Source organism: Colletotrichum chrysophilum, assembly GCF_026319265.1.
Source record: "Colletotrichum chrysophilum strain AFK26 chromosome Unknown scaffold_23, whole genome shotgun sequence".
Lineage (NCBI taxonomy): Eukaryota > Fungi > Ascomycota > Sordariomycetes > Glomerellales > Glomerellaceae > Colletotrichum > Colletotrichum chrysophilum.
This window is the reverse complement of record NW_026517310.1, coordinates 56,462-74,752: the sequence shown is the minus strand read 5'-3', so window position 1 is coordinate 74,752 and position 18,291 is coordinate 56,462. Positions and strand designations below refer to the sequence as shown.

The window sequence follows — 18,291 nt, the reverse complement described above, 5'->3', positions numbered from 1 at the left end:
GCTACAGCCGCAATCATGGCGTGGGGCAAGAAAGTGCAGCCCCAGCCCTCGACGATTAGGTGAGTGAAACCAATAAAGACGACAAAGGGCGCACGGGGAGAACGAGGGCAGGCGCAACGCGCTTACGCACGACTTCCGTGTCGCATTGCCATTCCCGACCTGGCGCACTCTGCGCAAATTGAAATCTCACGGGGCGCGACTGTTGAAAAGGCTCAACGTGCTGACACAAACCTTGCGCTCGCGCACCTACAGTCAAATCCTACCACTCATCATCACCTTCGCCTTTATTGGTGGTGTGGCTTGGGTGCTCTGGCAAGTTCACATTTCTGTGGGCAAGATCCAGGAATCAGCCTCGGAGAAGATGGGCAAGAAGAACGTCGTCTTCACTAAGGACGGTGTTCGCGTCGGCGTCAAGCACACTTCCAACGAGCGATACGTCGACCAGACCCAAAATTGGGTCGTCAAAGCCTGGAATCTCAGCGGCAATACTGTCGGGCAGATGAAGAAGACCAAGTAACCAGTGTGTGTGCCCTCCTGTGTTGTCGGCGATACCTCCGTTGGAAATCCAGCCGGAAGTCCAGCCGGATCAACACGTCTTGGCCGCCCGGCATGCTGGAAGAATGCGACAGAGCAGACAGCAGCAAGTCGAGACGGAGATGAGAATGTCAAGAACGAACATGTCAGCCGCATTTCTTGGCAGCGAAGGGGTGTCTGGTGGCGGATCTGTCGTCAGGTGTGGCGACGTCGAAAGATTCCCAGCAGGATGCGATCGTCGAGATACCATTAGGACATACAATGGTCCAGTAGGGATGCCTACCAACGTAGAGTCTTCTCTGGAGGGAGGCAGCGTCGAAAGCCCAACGGCAATCGCTTGAGCACCGAACGGCCGTCGCCGAAGTCGTGGGTTAGGACGGACGGAAGCGGGGTCGTCTTCCATGCAGAAAGTCTGTCTTGGCAGTACCGCCGGGTTCTGCTGGTGCTTACGCACTGATACTGTGCCAGCGTTTGCGTTTTCTACGACGTACATACTAGCAGAGGGCCAGCAATGCACTTGGTGTCACAACGATAATGCAGTCAACGAATTTTGAGAAAACGTTGCGTTGATAGGGCATTCATTCATTCATTCTCTACCAGGAGTGCGCCATACTGTGAAAACTGACTTTGCAGTAAGGATTGGATTGTTTGGTCAACGATATCACCTCCAAAGCCAACATGGTAAACAATCATAACGCCGTGGTATCAAATCCCCTCGAAACCTGCGCTGCTCAGACCCTCGCGGGCTGGCAGATGCCTCTCCCAACTTTTGCTCATACCGTCCGTCAACAAACCATTGCTCTAATTCCAGGTGATTGTTGGAAAGTCTCGTTTTAGAAAGGACGACAAGTGGGAATGCATGACCAAGATAGAAGACGACGACGAAGACGACGTGTGAGCCAGCTCGCAAAATTTCCAAAGGCCCGCCTCCGCAGAGTGTCCTTGTTCTGGGTTGGTGAATCATTGCGGTCCGGACCGCACCGTCAACCAGTTCTGCGCCACCCACTGTCCTGCCTGACCTGCGGTTCCAGTGGCTTTTGCAAGTAGCTCTGCCTTGTGCTTTTCCACAAACTCCTTCTGCATAGCCTCACGTTGCTGAAGAGGGTTCATGGAGTAGCCCGCGGTTGGAGGAGCATATCTCGCTGAAAGGAGCTTCTCAAAGTTGTGAGCTTGTGGGTAGGGCTGCGCCATCAACCCATCTCTTCTGATGAGCATTGACGGGATACGAACTTGCAACTACAGAAGGCTGTTAGTCTGACTCGGCGACCAGTTTGTAAATGTACGAATGAACTTGCCTGTGATAGAATATGAGCGTACTTAACACCCAGCTCGTCGCCGATGAACTTTAGGCGACCAACCACCCAAGCTCTTTGGGCGTCCGTCGTGTAGTCTTGGCCGTGTAGACATGCCAGCGGCCACGTGAGGAAGTAACCGGGAAGGCCTTTTTGGGATTCTTCCAAGCCACAAGCGAAGCCGGAGATGTTTGCTCGCTCTAGAAGCTCGGGACGCTTCAAGTGCCAGCCGAGGTGGTATGGTACCGAAGCGATAATGTCGCCGATGGTGTCGACACATGTGCGTGCCGCCGTCGCGTACTCCGGGGTTGTACGATAGTCGACGGGCGAGCAGACCCACGCGGCGCAACGGACGATGACCGACGCAAGAATCAGGCGGGATACTCGTGCCATGTTCCAAACACTGGCAATCCAGAAATCTTGGTACACATCTACCCTACCCGGGAACACCTCGGCCTTGGTATAGTCCCCATTGGGAACGTTGTCTTCCCACGCCACGGTTGTGTACTGAAAGTAGTCTGGCGTGTTTCTCATCCAATTCACAAACTCTTGATCAACTGTCTGCGCCCGCCGAATCATGTCAAGCATGATGTCAATATTTTCGGGGCTTCTGGCCACAGTCGACATCAGACGGGTGACCTCGGCACGCAATTCGGCAGTCTTGATATTTAACCGCTGGCACTGTGCGGCTGACTCGTCCTTGACCGCATCGCTGAGCCACCACTCTACGCCCATGATGGGTGCCGTGCCCGTACTCAGGGTGTGTATGATCATTTGGGTTCGTACCGCGATGAAGAGAAGTAGACCAGTCTTGGTTCGTAGTTGTTTGCGGCCGCGAGCTTTGACCAGTTGAATTGCTCCTTCGATGTGCGAGCCCCAAGCAAACATACCCATTTGACGGGCTGTCATATTCTCGAAGAGGCCAAGCATGAGAACGGAGGCCAACGTGGCGTCCGACTTGGACTGGTCGGGGTCCTGGAGGGCTATATGTGTCGCTGCGAGTGCCTTCGTGTAGTGGCCCAGGGCCTTGTCGCTGAGCCCAGTCCCGGCAGCGTTCGGCCGATTGCCTAGCGAGGCAAGAGCACACGCGTTGAAAGCATGCTGTAGATGGTGATTGCCCTGATCATGCTTGAGTAGAGGCAGCAGATATTCCATGAAGCCACGAGTGCTGCCCTGCCGGGGCAAAAGGACGTAGTTGGCGACGAAGTGACATGATGCCATTTGCTCCACGGGCACATTCAGGCCGGGGCTCACGGCGGTTGGGGAGTCGGCTTCCTTCTTGAATGTGGGAGAGATGACCTTCTCGGACCCTGACGATGGCGAGTCGACATCCTTTCCCTTCTGTGCCAGCGCCTTGCGGTTTGCCTTCTGGGCCCTCCTCTCTGTCGCCTTGGTCTCGTTACGAAAGACCAGATCAAATTCGTCTTTGTATCCAGGACATTGTCGGCGAGACTTGGCGCATTGGTTGCACGTAGGCTTCGTCTCGTCACACTTTGCGGCAGACACAGCTTAGTCAGTATAAACGACACCACGGCGGCTCACTTTCATGTTGCAATAACTCACCTTTATCCTTCGGGTTCTACACATCTGGCAGCCCCTCGAGGGCTTTCCGCAATAAACCATGGCGTTGAATATCAGAGTCGGTTTGTTCCGGCGTCGAAAAGAAGTCGAAGTCGAGGCACGGGTCGTGCGTCTTCAAAGTGACAGCAATGAAGTAAACGTACTCGGTTCGGACGCCTAGTAGAGTTCGTCGGGTTGGTAGAGCGGCGAGATTGTTGAAGTGTGAACCAGCGTGCAAATCACGGTGACGGTAGATCAGGGTGAAGATGGAAGATCGACAGGTAACTTCTAGACCGCGAGGGCGGCTACATGAAACTCGAGAGGTGGGCGACCTATTTCGGAACGTGGACAAAGTGAACGTCAATCTGAAAGAAAAAGAAAGCCGGCAACCATGCGAATGTTTGGGAGCAAGACTCGGGAACAGGTCGGGCCCGGGAGCGCGTGTTCGTGTTGAGATGATGGGGTGGTTAGCAGGAGGCGAGGAAGGCGGCGACGTATGTGTATCCACGGCAAATCGAAACCACAATGTCGGGCAGTGGACAGGACGAGTTGATGTTGGCCTGGTCGTTTTCAAGAACCAATGGGAGGTGAGAGGAACAGACGTTTTCTATGCGATGTTCCTGACGTGGATGAGGGAAGATTGGGCGGAGGATGGCAGGTGTGGACGAGACACAAGAATGCCAGAGAGGCGCATAGATGAGAGTCTTCCAAGCCACTCCGGTGGTGTTTGAGAACCGGCGGTGTTGCGAGTCTCACTGGGCCTGTTTCCCTGCTGGGTCTGGGGGTGACCGTGGTTTGGAGGATCCGGGGTGGTCCTGGTCCGGCCACAGCCCAAGATGGGATTGAGGTTGCAGGGTGTGCGTCGTCGAGTAGCGTTCGGTTAGAAAGAATGAACCAAACGAGGTCCTGGAGAACTGATTGATGCAGCAGAAACCCGCCTTGAGGGTGAGCAGGATGTGGTTATGGTAAGCAAAGGCAGCGTACGAAGATCGTGGGTAGTGATTGAGTGGCACAGGCTGTGTATGTAGGCAAGCTGATGAAGGTCGGCAGGAAAAGACAAATCGGCGAACCGCTCTGGGGCGGCCTGGAGAAGCGCAGCGTTGATTGGGTTCTATGTGTCGTTCGTGCGTTGTTCTTTCGGAAGGGGCGGTTTCTTCTTTTCTTTTTCGGCACCGAGTTTTGCAGGGCCGTATTGGAAGACGAGAAAGTAGCAATTCACCCCTGGAAGAAAACCATCAATACAGCCTTTTCTTCCAGACGCAGCGCAGCGCCAGTCGGCACATACAAGTACTTGTAGGGCGTCCCGATCCAACGTCTCTTCAAACACTCAAGTACAGTGGAGACGGAACTTTGGAGAGGGGCTTCAGCCCCTCTCCGCCCGTCGGATTAGACTTGCCCTGGCTAGTGCTAGTGCATGTGGCTAGCCTGTAGCAGGCGATGCGTTGCATTGGGAGGGGTAGAGGGAAATGATTGTGAATTGTGGTGGGGACTCGGGGAGGTGGGAAGAGACATGGAAGCACAGCACAGCACATCACATTACCAGCACGTTACAATTTACCAGCATCAGACCAGCGATCACGAGAAGGGGGGAGCAGACAGGGGATAGTGATGCGCAAGGGGGAGGGAAGACTCGGTACTTGCAAACTAAGAGTAACGTGCCTCCCTAGACACCTTACATGAGGTACCTTAGGTACCTTACCTCCTGCGTAGGTAGGTAAGGTATTAAAGCTACTAAGCAGTAGAACAGAGTAGGTGCCTCAGGTTCCTGAGGGAGGTGGGCACTGTGCTACTGCGTAGGTAGGTAGCATATTGGGGACGTGACAGGGGAGCCGCTTTGACAATGGGCTGCAGATCCGACACTCGTTGGTTGACAACAAAGGACAACGGGAGAGAGAAGACGAGTGCGAGTGCAACTCGCTGAAGGGGGGGAGAGGGACGAGTGGATGGGAGGAAGACCAGTAGTCGTCGCAGAAAGCGCGACAGCGAGGGGGAGCAGAACCTGGTTCACAAAGCTTGCGGCCAGGATATGCCCAGCACGACGAAGCACCAAGACGTCGGGGACTCGGGGAAGGGCCGCCTTGTGGTGAGGTCAGCTAAGTTTGGTTTGCTTTTCAACGCTTTGCTCCGAACGGCCCAACCTGAGTGCATCTAATCTACGTGTCTAAATACCTAGGTAGGCCCTCGGCTGGGCTTGAGTCTTGACAGCTCACGTCCGGTCCTGACCAGGGCTGATGGCGGCTGACGGGCGTTGTCTGCCCCAGCAGCCTGGCAAACAGCTTTGAACCAAGTCATGAACTCAAGCGCCGGAGAAAACCACAGTGGCCGTTTGCGTCGGGCTCGGTTTCTGTCAGTCTCCAGTGCTCTGGTTGGTGGCGCAAACACTTCTCGGCAGGCTACCCCGACGGCGCTGACTAGCGCGCCGAGGTCTCTGGACGGTTTCACCTGGGCTTGTTCTTCCTGTTCTGCATACCTAAGGTAGTTCGTATGTACGTACTTATAGTAGGTAAGTACACTACAGGTGACAGCTTCTTCCTCATCACTGAGGCCCCCGGCTGAACGGTTTGTTAGACGCATGCTACTGCTGATATCAACAACGGGTACTTCCGCGTCTCAAAGTGCGTGGCGTTATCTAAATACACAACGGGTATCCGCACTTGGTCGCACCGGCAGGGGTGGCCTCTGCCTCTGGCCTAATGGCAAAGAATACCGCCGCACACACTGTATCCGTACTAAAGACTACGACCGGAGTGAGGCCCAGAGATTTTGTGGGGGCGCTTGACCTGCGATGCTGTGCTGCTCCAAGAGGCGTATGGCCGAGACAAGTGGACTGAGACATGCGTGCCTCTCCATTCATGCGGATATCGTAGATAGCACGCTTTTCTGTTCATCTTTGAATCTTTGATGGACATGCAGGAAACAGGCAAGGCAAGGCAGGCAAGATAAGCCAAAACGAGACATGGCAAATCCCGAAGGTACCTTACCTATCTAAGTACTCGACTAGACCCCACATTGTCTCATTGTCAAGGGCCAGAGACAAAGGCAATTGTGATTGACCATCGGCCAGCAGATGACGACGAGTCGGCCCTCCTTGGATTCGAGAACAGATGAAAGGCATGTTTCGCTGCGTATAGATGACGGTTGGGATTTTACAGTTCAAGGAAGCTCGTTGTCTTGATAGACGTCCAAGTTTAAGCTCAGGCGACACGACTCAAGAGATTCGAATACCTGACATGTCACTAGTAATTACTGCGCAGTATCCGTACGGATAATCGACCAACCCACGGACCTGCCCCGCCTCTCCAGAGGCACCTCAGCAGATGCGCTCTCTTGGTGCGACGATGGTGGTGACTTCCGACGGCAAATTCCTTGATCGTCCCATCACAGTTCATACTTCCCGGAGGTGGACGCCCGAACATTGTAGTATCCCAGCCCCTGGTTTTGAACAGTACGCAGTATTGTGCTTGCTGTCTTGCATAGCCCGCAACGGGTGTGCAAAGTTCAGTTCAGACGCCCAGTCGAACGACAATTGGGTTGGCACCGGGTCGGGATGAAGGCTACTCGCCGCATGACCGCAGGCTCTCCAGAAGCTCAAGTAAAACCGTGCGAGGTCTCATTGTGCCTACCGTCTCCGGCTCCCTCTGCAACTACGGAAACATATGTCAATACTATGGTCTCCTAAGTCCAGGTCATCGGGGTTTATAACTTCGCCGTTGCCGTTGTCGAGGTTGTTGGTAGGCCAGACACACGACACCGCCGTACCTGACAGAGAACGGAGGATTATCCTTTACCGTGACCCAGACCCGAGAAACGCTACTCGCCGGGCATTTCTTCCGAAACGCCAAACACCAGACGTCGAGTTCCCTGTCCGTCCCTGCCTGGCTATCTTACCAAGCTGTGCAAGCATACGCTCTAGTTCTAGATCGCCCAATATCCGGTCTCCGGGGGAAGCGGTCCTAGTTGGACTGGTCGATCACGGTGACCCGTGCCGGGGTTCCTAGATCTTGAGATAACGCACAGGAACACTGTGATTTAATTCGGTACTGTTCGTGTACGCAGGCAGCACTTTGTATCCTGCAGAGACAATGACGCGGGCAGTCGATCGCAAGGATCAGCAGGGACAGCGGGCTGTAGTACTTTATCCGTCACAAGCCGACCCGACTTAAGAAAGAATGCACCTACGAATACCGACCCTCATCCATAGAACGCAGTGTCGTGAAGCCGAAGCCTCAGTGAAAACCATCCCATCCCGCTACACCCCAGCATATACCTCCGTATTCTTTTGCTGACTGCTTCTTTTTGTGCTCCATTACCTACGAGCGAAATCATGACTATTGCGAAGGCACGTGGTCGGCCAGCCTCGCGTTAGGTACTTCAGAGACAGCACATTAATGCTCCTCAAAACCCCGCTCGGTACTGTGTATGTTTCCATCTTCACATAAATAATCACGTCCACCCTAGTGATCAATCACCAGCATCGAATGCCCTCTTCATGCCCTCTTCGTTGTGCAGGAGTGCCGACACAAGAATTCTACACGTAAACATCCTAACCTCCAAACTTTTGCAACTCAGGGCAACGCGGGCACCCCTTCTCGAGTCGACCCAAACCTGTGGAACAACCATTACCCCACCCTCCTGCGAAAGATTCAAGAAGAACCTGGCCGAGGCACAAAATGGAAAGGAAGAAAAATCCAGCGTACCAGACGTCGGCCATGTAGTTAGCGGAGCAACGCAAACCAATGAATGGCCCCCGGTCTCAGATGCCTATCTCTTCAATGCCTCGGCCGAAGAAGAAGAAGCAGCATCAAGTAATTGCCCCCTCCTACCCCTCCACACTCCTCGAATAATGCGTTGCGAGTGGCCATGTGGTTTTCCATGGGCAGTGCTCCATTTGCCTACATTGGGAAGACTTTGGGTCTACGCTGTACGCTGCTTGGTTTGGCCGAATGTGAATCAGAGGGCCCAATCGAGGTAGAGGAGAGGCTTGCAAATTGCGCTCGATACTCGATGCCGATCCCATGTCGCCAGGAACAAGTCCCGACATATATCCGCGCAATACGACGATGAACAGCTTGAGCTACGTGTCAATTACCGAGGTCGAGACTTGTCATCTATTTATTTCATTTGCTCCCCCCTCTTCGCGTCAGTGTACACTCTACCCGTAAATTCAACCAAACAACCATTCGCAAAGAAGTTGCTGCTGTCCCCGACGGCCTTCATGAAGTACATAAATGTCTCTCCTGCCGGGTACGGATGATCCATCGGCCGAAGCTGCGGATCGATCCCCCGTTACTTTCCGGCTGACCAGTCAGAGTTGCTCCAGCTATGCCGGCCAACGTGACGGGACCCCGGATGAAGCCATCTCAGTCCGGCAATGCTTGCGGCCCTGCACCTGCATGTCGCTCTCCATATATCGGCTTTGCCTCTAGCAAGTCCGATCGCTTGTCGCTCACGTTCAGGTATTCTGTATGAACTATTCTGAATACTCACGTTGTCACAACCAGGTTCCTACTGGCACAGTGCTACTGTTGCTTGCACCTGTCCCTGACAAGAAGGAGCATATCGCGCGAGCGGGCGACTTACAATATCCAACGTTAGAGACTTCAGCCGGTGGCTCAGCTTCTGTACGGCTCATGTACAACAATTTAGGCAGCGAAACTAGCAATGTTGATGTATCCGTATGCTGCTCTGGAGATATGACTGAGGGTAGAGCCTGTGGTCGGAACGGTACAACATCAGTCAGTGCGCCTCGAAAAGCGTTGGTATCTTTATTTTCCTTCTTCCCTTTTAACCTTCCCAATCCAGTGCCGAGGCACCTATTCTCAGGCGTGACACCTCAACCATGTCTATACAACGTTGACCCAAACTGTGTATGCAGGCTTTCTCGGTAAGCGGCTCTGTAGATGCACAGCCAGTCGGCAAACGCAGGGGGAACCAACAAAATTTCCATACTGAGCACATGCGTGTCTTTCCCGCTTGCCCCTCCTCCCCCTGTCCTCCTCCGCGGCAGACAGCGCAAATTAACAGGAACCGATCATCACAGGATTCACTAGCCCTCGAATAAGTTGGCCACGCCCTCAAGGCCATCTGGCGTGCCTTGCCTCGCCCCGGTGACCGCTCCGCTGCGTGTAGCCGACTCATTCGCGGGTGTCATGAATTCTTGCGCCATCTTACTGCGATTTGATCTCTTGACTCGCCCGAAACTGCTGGTCTTGGGCAATTTTCCCTGCTCTGCAATGCTTATTCCCTTGAGGTCTTTGAGAAGGTCAAGCACAAGTGCTCGTTGCTGGCGTGTGTGGGATGCTGGCTTCGACACAAAATCGTTCAGCTTTTCGAGATCAGCTACTTTAATGTTGGGTAGCGAAAGGAGGACGTCTCTGGGCGTGCTAGTCGACGGGCTGTAATAAACCACTATGGAGGCAATTAATGAGGCCAGGTCCTTCTGAAGGTCTACGAAGTAGGGCTCATGGAATGAGTTGATGCAAGCTTGGAGCACTTCCGATGAGATGTACTCCCTGATTGCGGAAGCTGCTTCGGAGGAAATTGGCGTCGGATCAAGAGAAGAATCCTTGCCGCTGGGAGTGGAGTTTTGGCCCTCGTGCGCAGGTACAGATTTTGGCGAGATCGGTTCCGACTGATGGAAGTCCGGAACAATAGATCGAAATACCCGCAAAATTATGCTACAGCATCGCGTGTCTCTCATCCGGATTGCGTGAGTGCAGAAGAGAAGGAGCGGCTCCACAATCGTAGACTGCATCAAGCAAAATTTCCTCAATGACGGATACCTGCGAGGTGGCTCGTGCCCATTTTGTGATCTTAGTAACGGAGGGTCTGCGTTCAATGTTAGTACTCCATACCGGGATAGCAATACAGAAACACCGCCGGGAAGCCTTAGACTGCATCTCCAAGCCGAGGTTCGGAACGCGTGGGCAAATCTAAGCGGGGATGTCTCAAGCAAACTGAACCAAGTGGTTCAGAGGAGATTGCAGGAGACTGGAACACATGGCTGAATGAAGAAACGACAGAGAGAGGCGAATCATGAGAGGTGGAAAGACACTACTTACTTCTCTTAGTGGGATCCAGGAAATCCGCCACCATGATCACGGCAGTGTAAGTGACCTGGCGCAAGATGCTTTCCGATTTCATCTCCTCGGTAAGCGCATCCCCAGCAGCGTCAATTGCTTGTTGGCGCTCCAGCTTCTCCCACTCCGAGTTGATCTTTGCATCCATCTGTTGGAAGCAAGCTGCAAGGAGTGGGGGAAGGAAGTGCTCACGTTGCTCTAGTGGACAATCGTCCACCAGATAACGCACGAGATTCAGCAAGTTGATCTGCTGATGTGCAGAGAGATAGAAAGAATTTTGGAAAAGCGCTTGTGCAAGGGGGTTCGGCAGTTCGCTGAAGCCATAGAACTGCATCTCCAAACGGCTCATGCAGTAGATAATGGCATAGCATGTTTCTCGTACGAACCTCACGCTTCCCCTTATCGTCGAAGCGAGCCCTTCGAGAGTGTGTTTCTTGTCCATGACGCGGGCATAGAATTCATCTTTGCTGCCCTCAGAAATTCCCGCCTGCCAAAAACGATCACTGAGAACGCCGCCAACAACGGACCGCATTTCAGGGGGCAGTTCTGTCCAATTATCTGGATTGTGCGAGGCGTGGGCATGACTGTAGGCTTGGTCAGTAGGCTGAGCTTGAGGGATGACTGGAAATCTCACCTGAGAAATTGCAGAAGGTCGGGTAAGATGATTGGAAAGCCATCATTCCACAAGCGATACGAGATTTGGAAGGGCGCTGAAGACTTCTCGAGCTTCTCTACGGAAAAAGAAAGAAATGTTTTTGTCGGGCGAAGAGGTAACACCTGTCGTCAGGTCAGTCGATGATACCTCAAACAGGCAACTTTGTCTTTACCTTCTGTCTCTCCTCTAACTCACTCTGGAGAGCCAGACCCTCTGCATCCAGCTCGCTAGAGCCCCAATCCTTGACTTCATGGACGCGATGGCTCATGAGGTATCGCTTGGCTTTGTCCAGGGCCATCAATTCGCAAAAGCCCGCGTACGATGACAGAGCACTTTTCAATTCGTGGTTTTGCCATAGGCTTGTGACTGGCTTGATGAATCCCTGCAAACGCTCAAACTGTGTGGAAGGGTCAATATTGGTGGCTCGGTGAATGATGATGAAGAGAAAGCTCTGGTAAGCAATTTGTCGTTTCTCGTCCAAGCTTCCCGAGGTTATCATGTCGTTAACCTTTGCCTCTATGTGATCATATACGCCTAGCAGGTGGTCAGGGACCTTTGAGGCTAGTCGCTGCAGCTCAACCATGCTTTCGGACTGGAAATCCTTGATCGCCTCGTTAAAGGCTCGGTGCTCTGGGCGAGGAGCAGGCCATGTCATGAGAATGTGTTCGAGGACTTTGAGCATGAATCCTGGATTCCTGTCGAGAGCTGTAGTAGAGAAAGCAACCAGCAATTGTAGCACTCTCTTCCGAATCAGAGGGTCCTCAAAGTTCATTTCGAGGAGTTTGCTGCACCAGGACTCCAGATCTCTCTCTAGAGCAGCGCGCTGTTGTTCCTGTCATCTATTAGCTGAATGTCGTCTTTCCCATGACTATTTACTCACGTAGTCTGGCATGCTCTGTTGAGTCGTGCTTGCTCTCCACTTCATGTAGCCTTTCAGCGCCGCCTCGATGACTGTGAATTGTGCGTCAACGCTCAGAACAGGCATTGAATGCTTGATGTACTTGGACACTACAAAAATTAGCCGTCCCATTTCCGTCAAAGTAATTCAGATACATATATTAACGTACCATCCATCGGTGGGTGACCGTCATATAGATGCTGCAAGACTTGCTCGGCTTGGCCAAGAATATGGTAAACCGCGTCGGAAAGCTTCAGTTGTACAATTGTTTCAATGACCTGTGTGCTGAACCTTCTGTAATTGCCGAGAAAAGCATGTCGTTCCGGGACGGTATCAGTATCTTCCATCAGGAAGAGGAAGGTTGGGTCCTGAGTGTCTTCCGGCAGGTTCTCAAAACGGATTAGGCGGGAACCACAGACCTCGAGCAGTGGGCCGACGAGATGAGTATTAGCTGGGCTCTGTCCGATGAGTCTGTTGTTGAGTAGCCGCGTCCACGTAGCTAATACGGGTATGGCGATGATCAGACTTGGGCTTTGCACCGTTAGAAGCAGCAAATTGAGAAACCCGTCTACGTCCGAAGTCGTCGGGATCGCCGAAAATCTTCGGTCGAGATAGTTGCCCAAGAGGGACAGCATCTACACCACATCAATAAATGTAATCTAATCATCTCAGACAACGACTTGCCTCGGAAAACTTTTTACCGAATTGGTATTTGTCCTCATCAATGTCGTCCACGTCAACAGCCGACCACTCGAAGAGCCTCTTCAAGAGGTCTACTGAGCTGGCATCATACATGGGTGCAACGAGATCCTTAAACTCTTGTTCGGTGAAGTTTGACCGGGAGTAAAGTGCATGTAAGGCCTCCAGAGATGCCTATTGCTGGTTAGCTGTCCCATATTCTCTTCCTCTCGAGTGTGCGTAATCATGCAGCGTTCAAGTACCTTCTGAATAGACACTTCGGGTGTCGCAAGGGCTCTGCACATGACAGGCACGCAATTGGCCACGGCAACAGCCTTGGGTATGGCCCAGGGCATCAGAGAGTGGAAAACGGACAAGGATTTGACGGCACAAGACCGAACTTGGTCGTTGTTCTGAGCATCCCCTTGAAGGCACTGACTGAGAAATTCGGATACCCGGCTTAGCCAACCTTCTTCCCCATATCGCACCTCGGGGCCAGCAGTCCTGTTCGGGAAAGCCTCTCTAAGGACTGTGGCCGGAGTAAAAATCTCGACACAGCTCCTGCTGAGCACTCCTTCGCGCATGGCGACCACGGCATCGTCGCCGTTGAAGACTTCGTCGGAGAGTGTCTCTAAGACGAACAGAACGAGCTCTTTGTGAACAGCAGAATCAGGAATTTGCCATAAGCGAAGCAAAAGCTCATCCATGTCCATCCACTCGGCGCCCCATGATCTCTTGCCAACTTCAACCCATAATTGAGCCGTTTTATTTCTGATGTATAAGGGATCGTCCTTCGACAGGCTGCGGCAGAGCTCCAGCATCCAACCACGGAGAGTAGAGGACTGTTGCTCGCTATAGTCGGCCCATCTGTGCTTGATCGCATGCTCAAGAAGGGAAAGGGCATAATGGCGCACAACGGGTGACTGGGACTTGTCGGAGGCAAGGGTAAAACCGTGGAATGGAGCTTCGTCTATGCCCTTGATGTTTTCGAGGAAGGCCTGCGCGTCTCGACGGGAGTCATTGGGCGAGTAAGGGTTGTGTATAGCCTCGAGGGCCTGGTGGATCTGTGATATTATGTCGGAAATCGCGCCGTTCACGGAGGTGATATTCTGACCCAAGCCGGCCGCGCCATTGGCGGCCTGTCCGTCCATGACAGCTGGAGTGGTCGAGAGTAGGGTAGGCAGACGCCTGCAGAAGCTGCTTCTTCAGCAGATGAATTGGTCTTGGTTCATACGGCGGATGTTGTACAGGCCAGACTCGGAAGGTGGAGGACGAGGAAGTGGTGGGAGAATGCGATATCGAGGGAATGCAGGTTTCGGTGAGAATGCTGCCCAAGACGCGAAATGCGGCAGTTAGCGAAGGTTGAGAGTGGTGTAAAGAGGGCCGGGCGGCGTGGACAAGGCGCGGACACAGAACCAAGGCATGAGCCTTGCAGCGCGAGTGAGTGTAACTTACCTTAGGCAGATAAGGGCGTCTTCAAAGGCACCCAGACAGACTAGTTAGGTTTGTTCTCCGCGTTCCTCATTACCAGCTTCGCCCGACTTTTGCTCACTGCCGTTGACAGGCGCTTGATGGGAGAGACAGGTTCGAGCGAATGTGACAGCAAACCAGGTTAGACGGAAAAGAGAGAAGCAGTATATACCTCTGCCAGTGGAAACAAGCGCGGACAATCGTACGGACTGGCGAGGCAGGAATACCGGAAGTTGCAAGAATATGGAGTAGATGCAGTAGCAATAGTGACAGCAGCGAACATGCTTTGCATCATCAAAAACCAAGCCAGGCCAACAGTGCAACGCAGAGCACCTCAGGTAGGTACCTAGTGTACCTACCACCCGTAGCGGATGAGGATTGTTAGGTAGTGGAGTCGCGTTGGCGGGCCGAGGCACCAGTGCGAACGGTGTGCACTACGTGGTGCTTGCATTGATTACATAAGGTATCTAGGTAAGGCACCTAAGATATTCACACCGGCATTGCAGTGGAGATGTCTAGGTAGGTTCGGCCCAAAGCCTGGCCTCTGGGACCTGCATCGCGTTGACCCGTCGTGCTTCTCTCCTCAGGACTTCCTCTACTGAGCCCGCTTTGCCAGTCTAGACATATCAAGGCAAGGCCGTCTCCCATAGGCACAACCTCTTATCGTAGAAGCTCGTCGACACACAAATCAAACGCCCGTCCTCAGAAACTGGAACGCAGTCACTGCCATAGTTCATGCTCTGGTGCTCATCAAATCTTGCAAGAACCCCAATCTCCCAGTCCCCGCCGTGCAGAGGCCCCTCGAGCTCTACAACCTTTGCACCGGCGTGCATACAAGAGGCTAGGATCCTGGCGCGACAATGTCCAACATCCTCTCGGATATCGATCAATTTCAGCCTCCAGACGCCACCTCCTAGGTTCTTCTCGCCCAGATGCTGAAACTTGCGAAGGCCATACGTCTCGTGTGGAGGTTGTATAGCAAGAATTCGCATCGAATCATCGTAGCTTCCCGTGACCACAATTCTCGCGCCGTCTGCTAAACGCACCGGAATTGGAAGGATGGCTGTCACCCCGGCGCCATGGCCGCTGATGTTTAGTGGAGGATATTGGAGGCTCACCGCCGCATCTGAGTCTTCACCCCCAGACTTCTTGTCCGCGCATGATGCACATCGCAAAGCAGAGTCATCCCCACCCGAGTAGACGATGAACGAGTCGCTCTGGGCATCACCGCCTGCAACACCAAGCTGGCTTTCATTTGGCTCTGGCGGACAAAATGCCACCGTCCAGGCCTCCAAAGAGTGCGTCATGACAGTAGTGACATTTCCCTCGATGACTTGCCATGCATCGTCGAGACGTACGACTCGCACCTCACCTGCGGATGTTGTGAGAGCAACCAATGAAGGATCGTGGGGACTCCATACACCCGAAAGGAAGAGAACCCCTTCAGGAGTGTTGGCGATCCTGCTTGTCGCCAAGTGCCTCAGCGGCTCAGATGCATCTATGCCTGGATCCAAACGAAAGATAGACAGCGTACCGGTGCTGGAGACGACAGCCAGGATATCCTGCGCACCAGACAGGGGGCAGAAGTGGAGGTCCAAGATTGCCGAAGGATGGGAGATAGTTTGGACGTGATGCCTAGGAGGGTCAGATAAGCGGCGTGGCTGCGTGTTTCTGAATGACTTACACGGTTCCGTTGTCAAGTCGAAAGGTGACGAGACTGCCACTGCGATTTTGCAGTTTCTTTCCGGTCAAGGCCTCGTTGTCTTCCGACTCCGTATAGCCTGGCCCGTCCTTGATGAGGTTGTACGTGCCGACAACAAAGTATGTCGGGTGCGAGGGGCACCATTCTATGCAGCTTGGAGGGAGGTCCAAAGTGAGAGTTTGCGTTGACGCAACACTACTGTTGGGCTCGGCCATTTTCTTGTTCCTCTTTCTCACAATCTGTCAAGTATGGTTCCCTGAGTTTTTGTTATTATATCGAAGAAAAGCAAGGGAGGGAATGGAGACGAGGTTAGAAAAAGAAAGGAGAGGGGAAAAGAAAAAGAAAGGCCAGAGACCATCCGCTCGTGGTTCGCTTGCTCTGTGGCCAGAAGTAATTGGCAGATTTGTGTGAAGATTCGCTGTGGTCAATAAGCACCTAGGAGGAAGGAGAGCCTAATCCTACCTAGGTAAGGTACCTAGGTACCCGACCCGCCTATCCATGGCCACTCCCGGCCGCCGGTCGTTGCGTTCCGGGAAACACGGAAGGATCCCGCTTCTCATCCACAGATTGCGTGCCGGAATTGGCGCCGCGAAGTCGGATCGGCTCCTCCAACCCTCCCAGAAATGGTGGTATCAGACCAGCCTCCCTCCCTGGAGAACATTTCATAGTCTTATCCCACCTTCGTCGACCCCTTCCATTGCTTCCATTTCTCCGCGACAGCGTTAGGGGAGAGCATTGGGTACCTTGAGGTACATGAATGGTCACCGCATTTGAGAAACTGTCGATTCGCCCGAAGGAGCACCTATCTCCCTGGCCTCGCCTGAGTATTTGCCATAAAACGGCCACTGCCATACAACTCTATGCCCTTCAGACCCTTTGTCGAAATACTGCCGTTTCGCACTTTGCTTCGAAGCCCCCGCTTGCGAAGCAGCGATGGACTCGGAGGAGTCGGACTTCTACGGTTCGTGCCGAGACCCTGATAGTGCCTGGGACTGACTGTTTGCCAGGAGACGAGGATATTATTGAAGGGCTGGAGGCCCGCGTCAATTCTTTCAACGTCGCCCAATGGTGGGAGGAGACAAGGGCGGTCCAACTCAACCGGAAAGCCAAGGCGGAGCCGGCGGACAGCACCAAGCTACATAACCCATACGCAGGTGTACCTTATGCGTGGCAACTAACCGAGACCCTCAGTGATTTCCTCAATCGCCTTCCTCCCGAGACAACTGAGGGGACTGCCGACGTTCCCTGGATTTTCATCTGTAACCCGTTCATTGCTCGGAAGAGCAGGTTTCTCGCACAAAACCAGTTCAGCAGAGGCAATGAGGATGAAGCTCCAGAAGAGGATGGATCACAGCTCAACACCCTAGTTGAAGGAGGCACCGAGAGGTTGCGCATTCTGGGCAACTTTGTGGACGGCATCCACAGGACGAAAAAGTCTGCGACAGCAAAGCTGTCAGAGATCAACCACGAGAAGAAGCAGGCAGTCAAGGACGTCCTGTCTCTCGCGCACGCGTGCAAAGTTAGATCTGGGAAGGCAAGCAACCTGTGCTTTCCCGTTTCATCAGATAAAACTGCTGACAAACAACTTCAATGAACAGTGGCTTCTTTTTTGTTCGCCCCGAGACGTGAATGAGGTATGGGCAATCATTGCCAGGGCCACGGCAAACAACGAGCTTGGCATCGCTGCTAAAGTGGCACCGCGGCAAGACGCAACCGGCCGCAAAGATCGAATGATTGCTGTTTACACTGCCGATTTCAACGATGTCACAGACGTGATGAGGGTGTTGCGTCGGCTCCGGGAGCTGAAAGTGGTGGAGGCGATGGGACGACCTATCTATTATAAGCCGGGTTTGTCGCATCAATTACCCCTTCTCTTCCAGTTATGCGGTGCTGACATGTCGTAGACGCCTTTACATACGTTGGGGTCGCCCACGGCAACCAGTGGGATATCAGAGCATCCATTCACAGTTCTCTGGATATCATGCCCAAGCAATAATCTTAATGGGGAGAGTAATGAACAGATTGACCTTGCGCAATCTTCGAAGACAATCCTCGAAGACTACACAGAGCGATCCTAAGAAAAGTGTTAAGACCTATGGGCAATCATGATGGACTGTGCTCGAGCGGTCGTGGTATATTAGTTGCGTTAACAATTCTGAAACCTACCGTCTTGCAATTCGAACCCGTGACCATGAATATTGTGAGCAGGAGCTCTTCGTATGTCTTGCCATGCACACCAGAACCATTTGAATACAGCCATACCCTCGCTACATTTTGAATGCTACCACCGCACGTTTCGAACAAATGCATGCTTTCGTTTCCAAGCCACCGCTGTGCCGCGTATCATGGTCTACCCCGAACCTTTGCCACCAGTATCCATCCATGCCCACTCATAACCAACGTCGCTCTATGCTGTGGCTGTC

At 53.1% G+C, this 18,291-nt stretch overlaps 5 protein-coding genes across 5 annotated transcripts; 2 read left to right on the top strand and 3 right to left on the bottom strand.

Moving 5' to 3' along the window:
* Positions 1-15: 15 nt before the first annotated feature.
* COL26b_003931 (uncharacterized protein) lies at positions 16-517 on the top strand (the record flags this gene model as incomplete). The annotated part of the gene is given in 2 exon segments (XM_053176816.1): positions 16-59; positions 79-517. The coding sequence occupies 2 exon segments, from the start codon at positions 16-18 to the stop codon at positions 515-517; spliced, it is 483 nt and encodes a 160-aa protein (XP_053039138.1).
* A 977-nt stretch (positions 518-1,494) lies between these two features.
* COL26b_003930 (uncharacterized protein) lies at positions 1,495-3,413 on the bottom strand (the record flags this gene model as incomplete). The annotated part of the gene is made up of 3 exons (XM_053176815.1): positions 1,495-1,770; positions 1,818-3,317; positions 3,390-3,413. The coding sequence occupies 3 exons, from the start codon at positions 3,411-3,413 to the stop codon at positions 1,495-1,497; spliced, it is 1,800 nt and encodes a 599-aa protein (XP_053039137.1).
* Positions 3,414-10,439: 7,026 nt separating this feature from the next.
* COL26b_003929 (uncharacterized protein) lies at positions 10,440-13,847 on the bottom strand (the record flags this gene model as incomplete). The annotated part of the gene is made up of 7 exons (XM_053176814.1): positions 10,440-10,627; positions 10,658-11,011; positions 11,316-11,952; positions 12,001-12,128; positions 12,188-12,549; positions 12,713-12,891; positions 12,960-13,847. The coding sequence occupies 7 exons, from the start codon at positions 13,845-13,847 to the stop codon at positions 10,440-10,442; spliced, it is 2,736 nt and encodes a 911-aa protein (XP_053039136.1).
* A 1,817-nt stretch (positions 13,848-15,664) lies between these two features.
* On the bottom strand, positions 15,665-16,083 carry COL26b_003928 (uncharacterized protein; the record flags this gene model as incomplete). Its single annotated transcript, XM_053176813.1, has 3 exons — positions 15,665-15,670; positions 15,701-15,728; positions 15,851-16,083. 3 exons carry the CDS (start codon positions 16,081-16,083, stop codon positions 15,665-15,667), a joined length of 267 nt encoding a protein of 88 aa, XP_053039135.1.
* A 718-nt stretch (positions 16,084-16,801) lies between these two features.
* On the top strand, positions 16,802-17,602 carry COL26b_003927 (uncharacterized protein; the record flags this gene model as incomplete). Its single annotated transcript, XM_053176812.1, has 3 exons — positions 16,802-16,829; positions 16,876-17,387; positions 17,561-17,602. 3 exons carry the CDS (start codon positions 16,802-16,804, stop codon positions 17,600-17,602), a joined length of 582 nt encoding a protein of 193 aa, XP_053039134.1.
* Between the last annotated feature and the right edge of the window lie 689 nt (positions 17,603-18,291).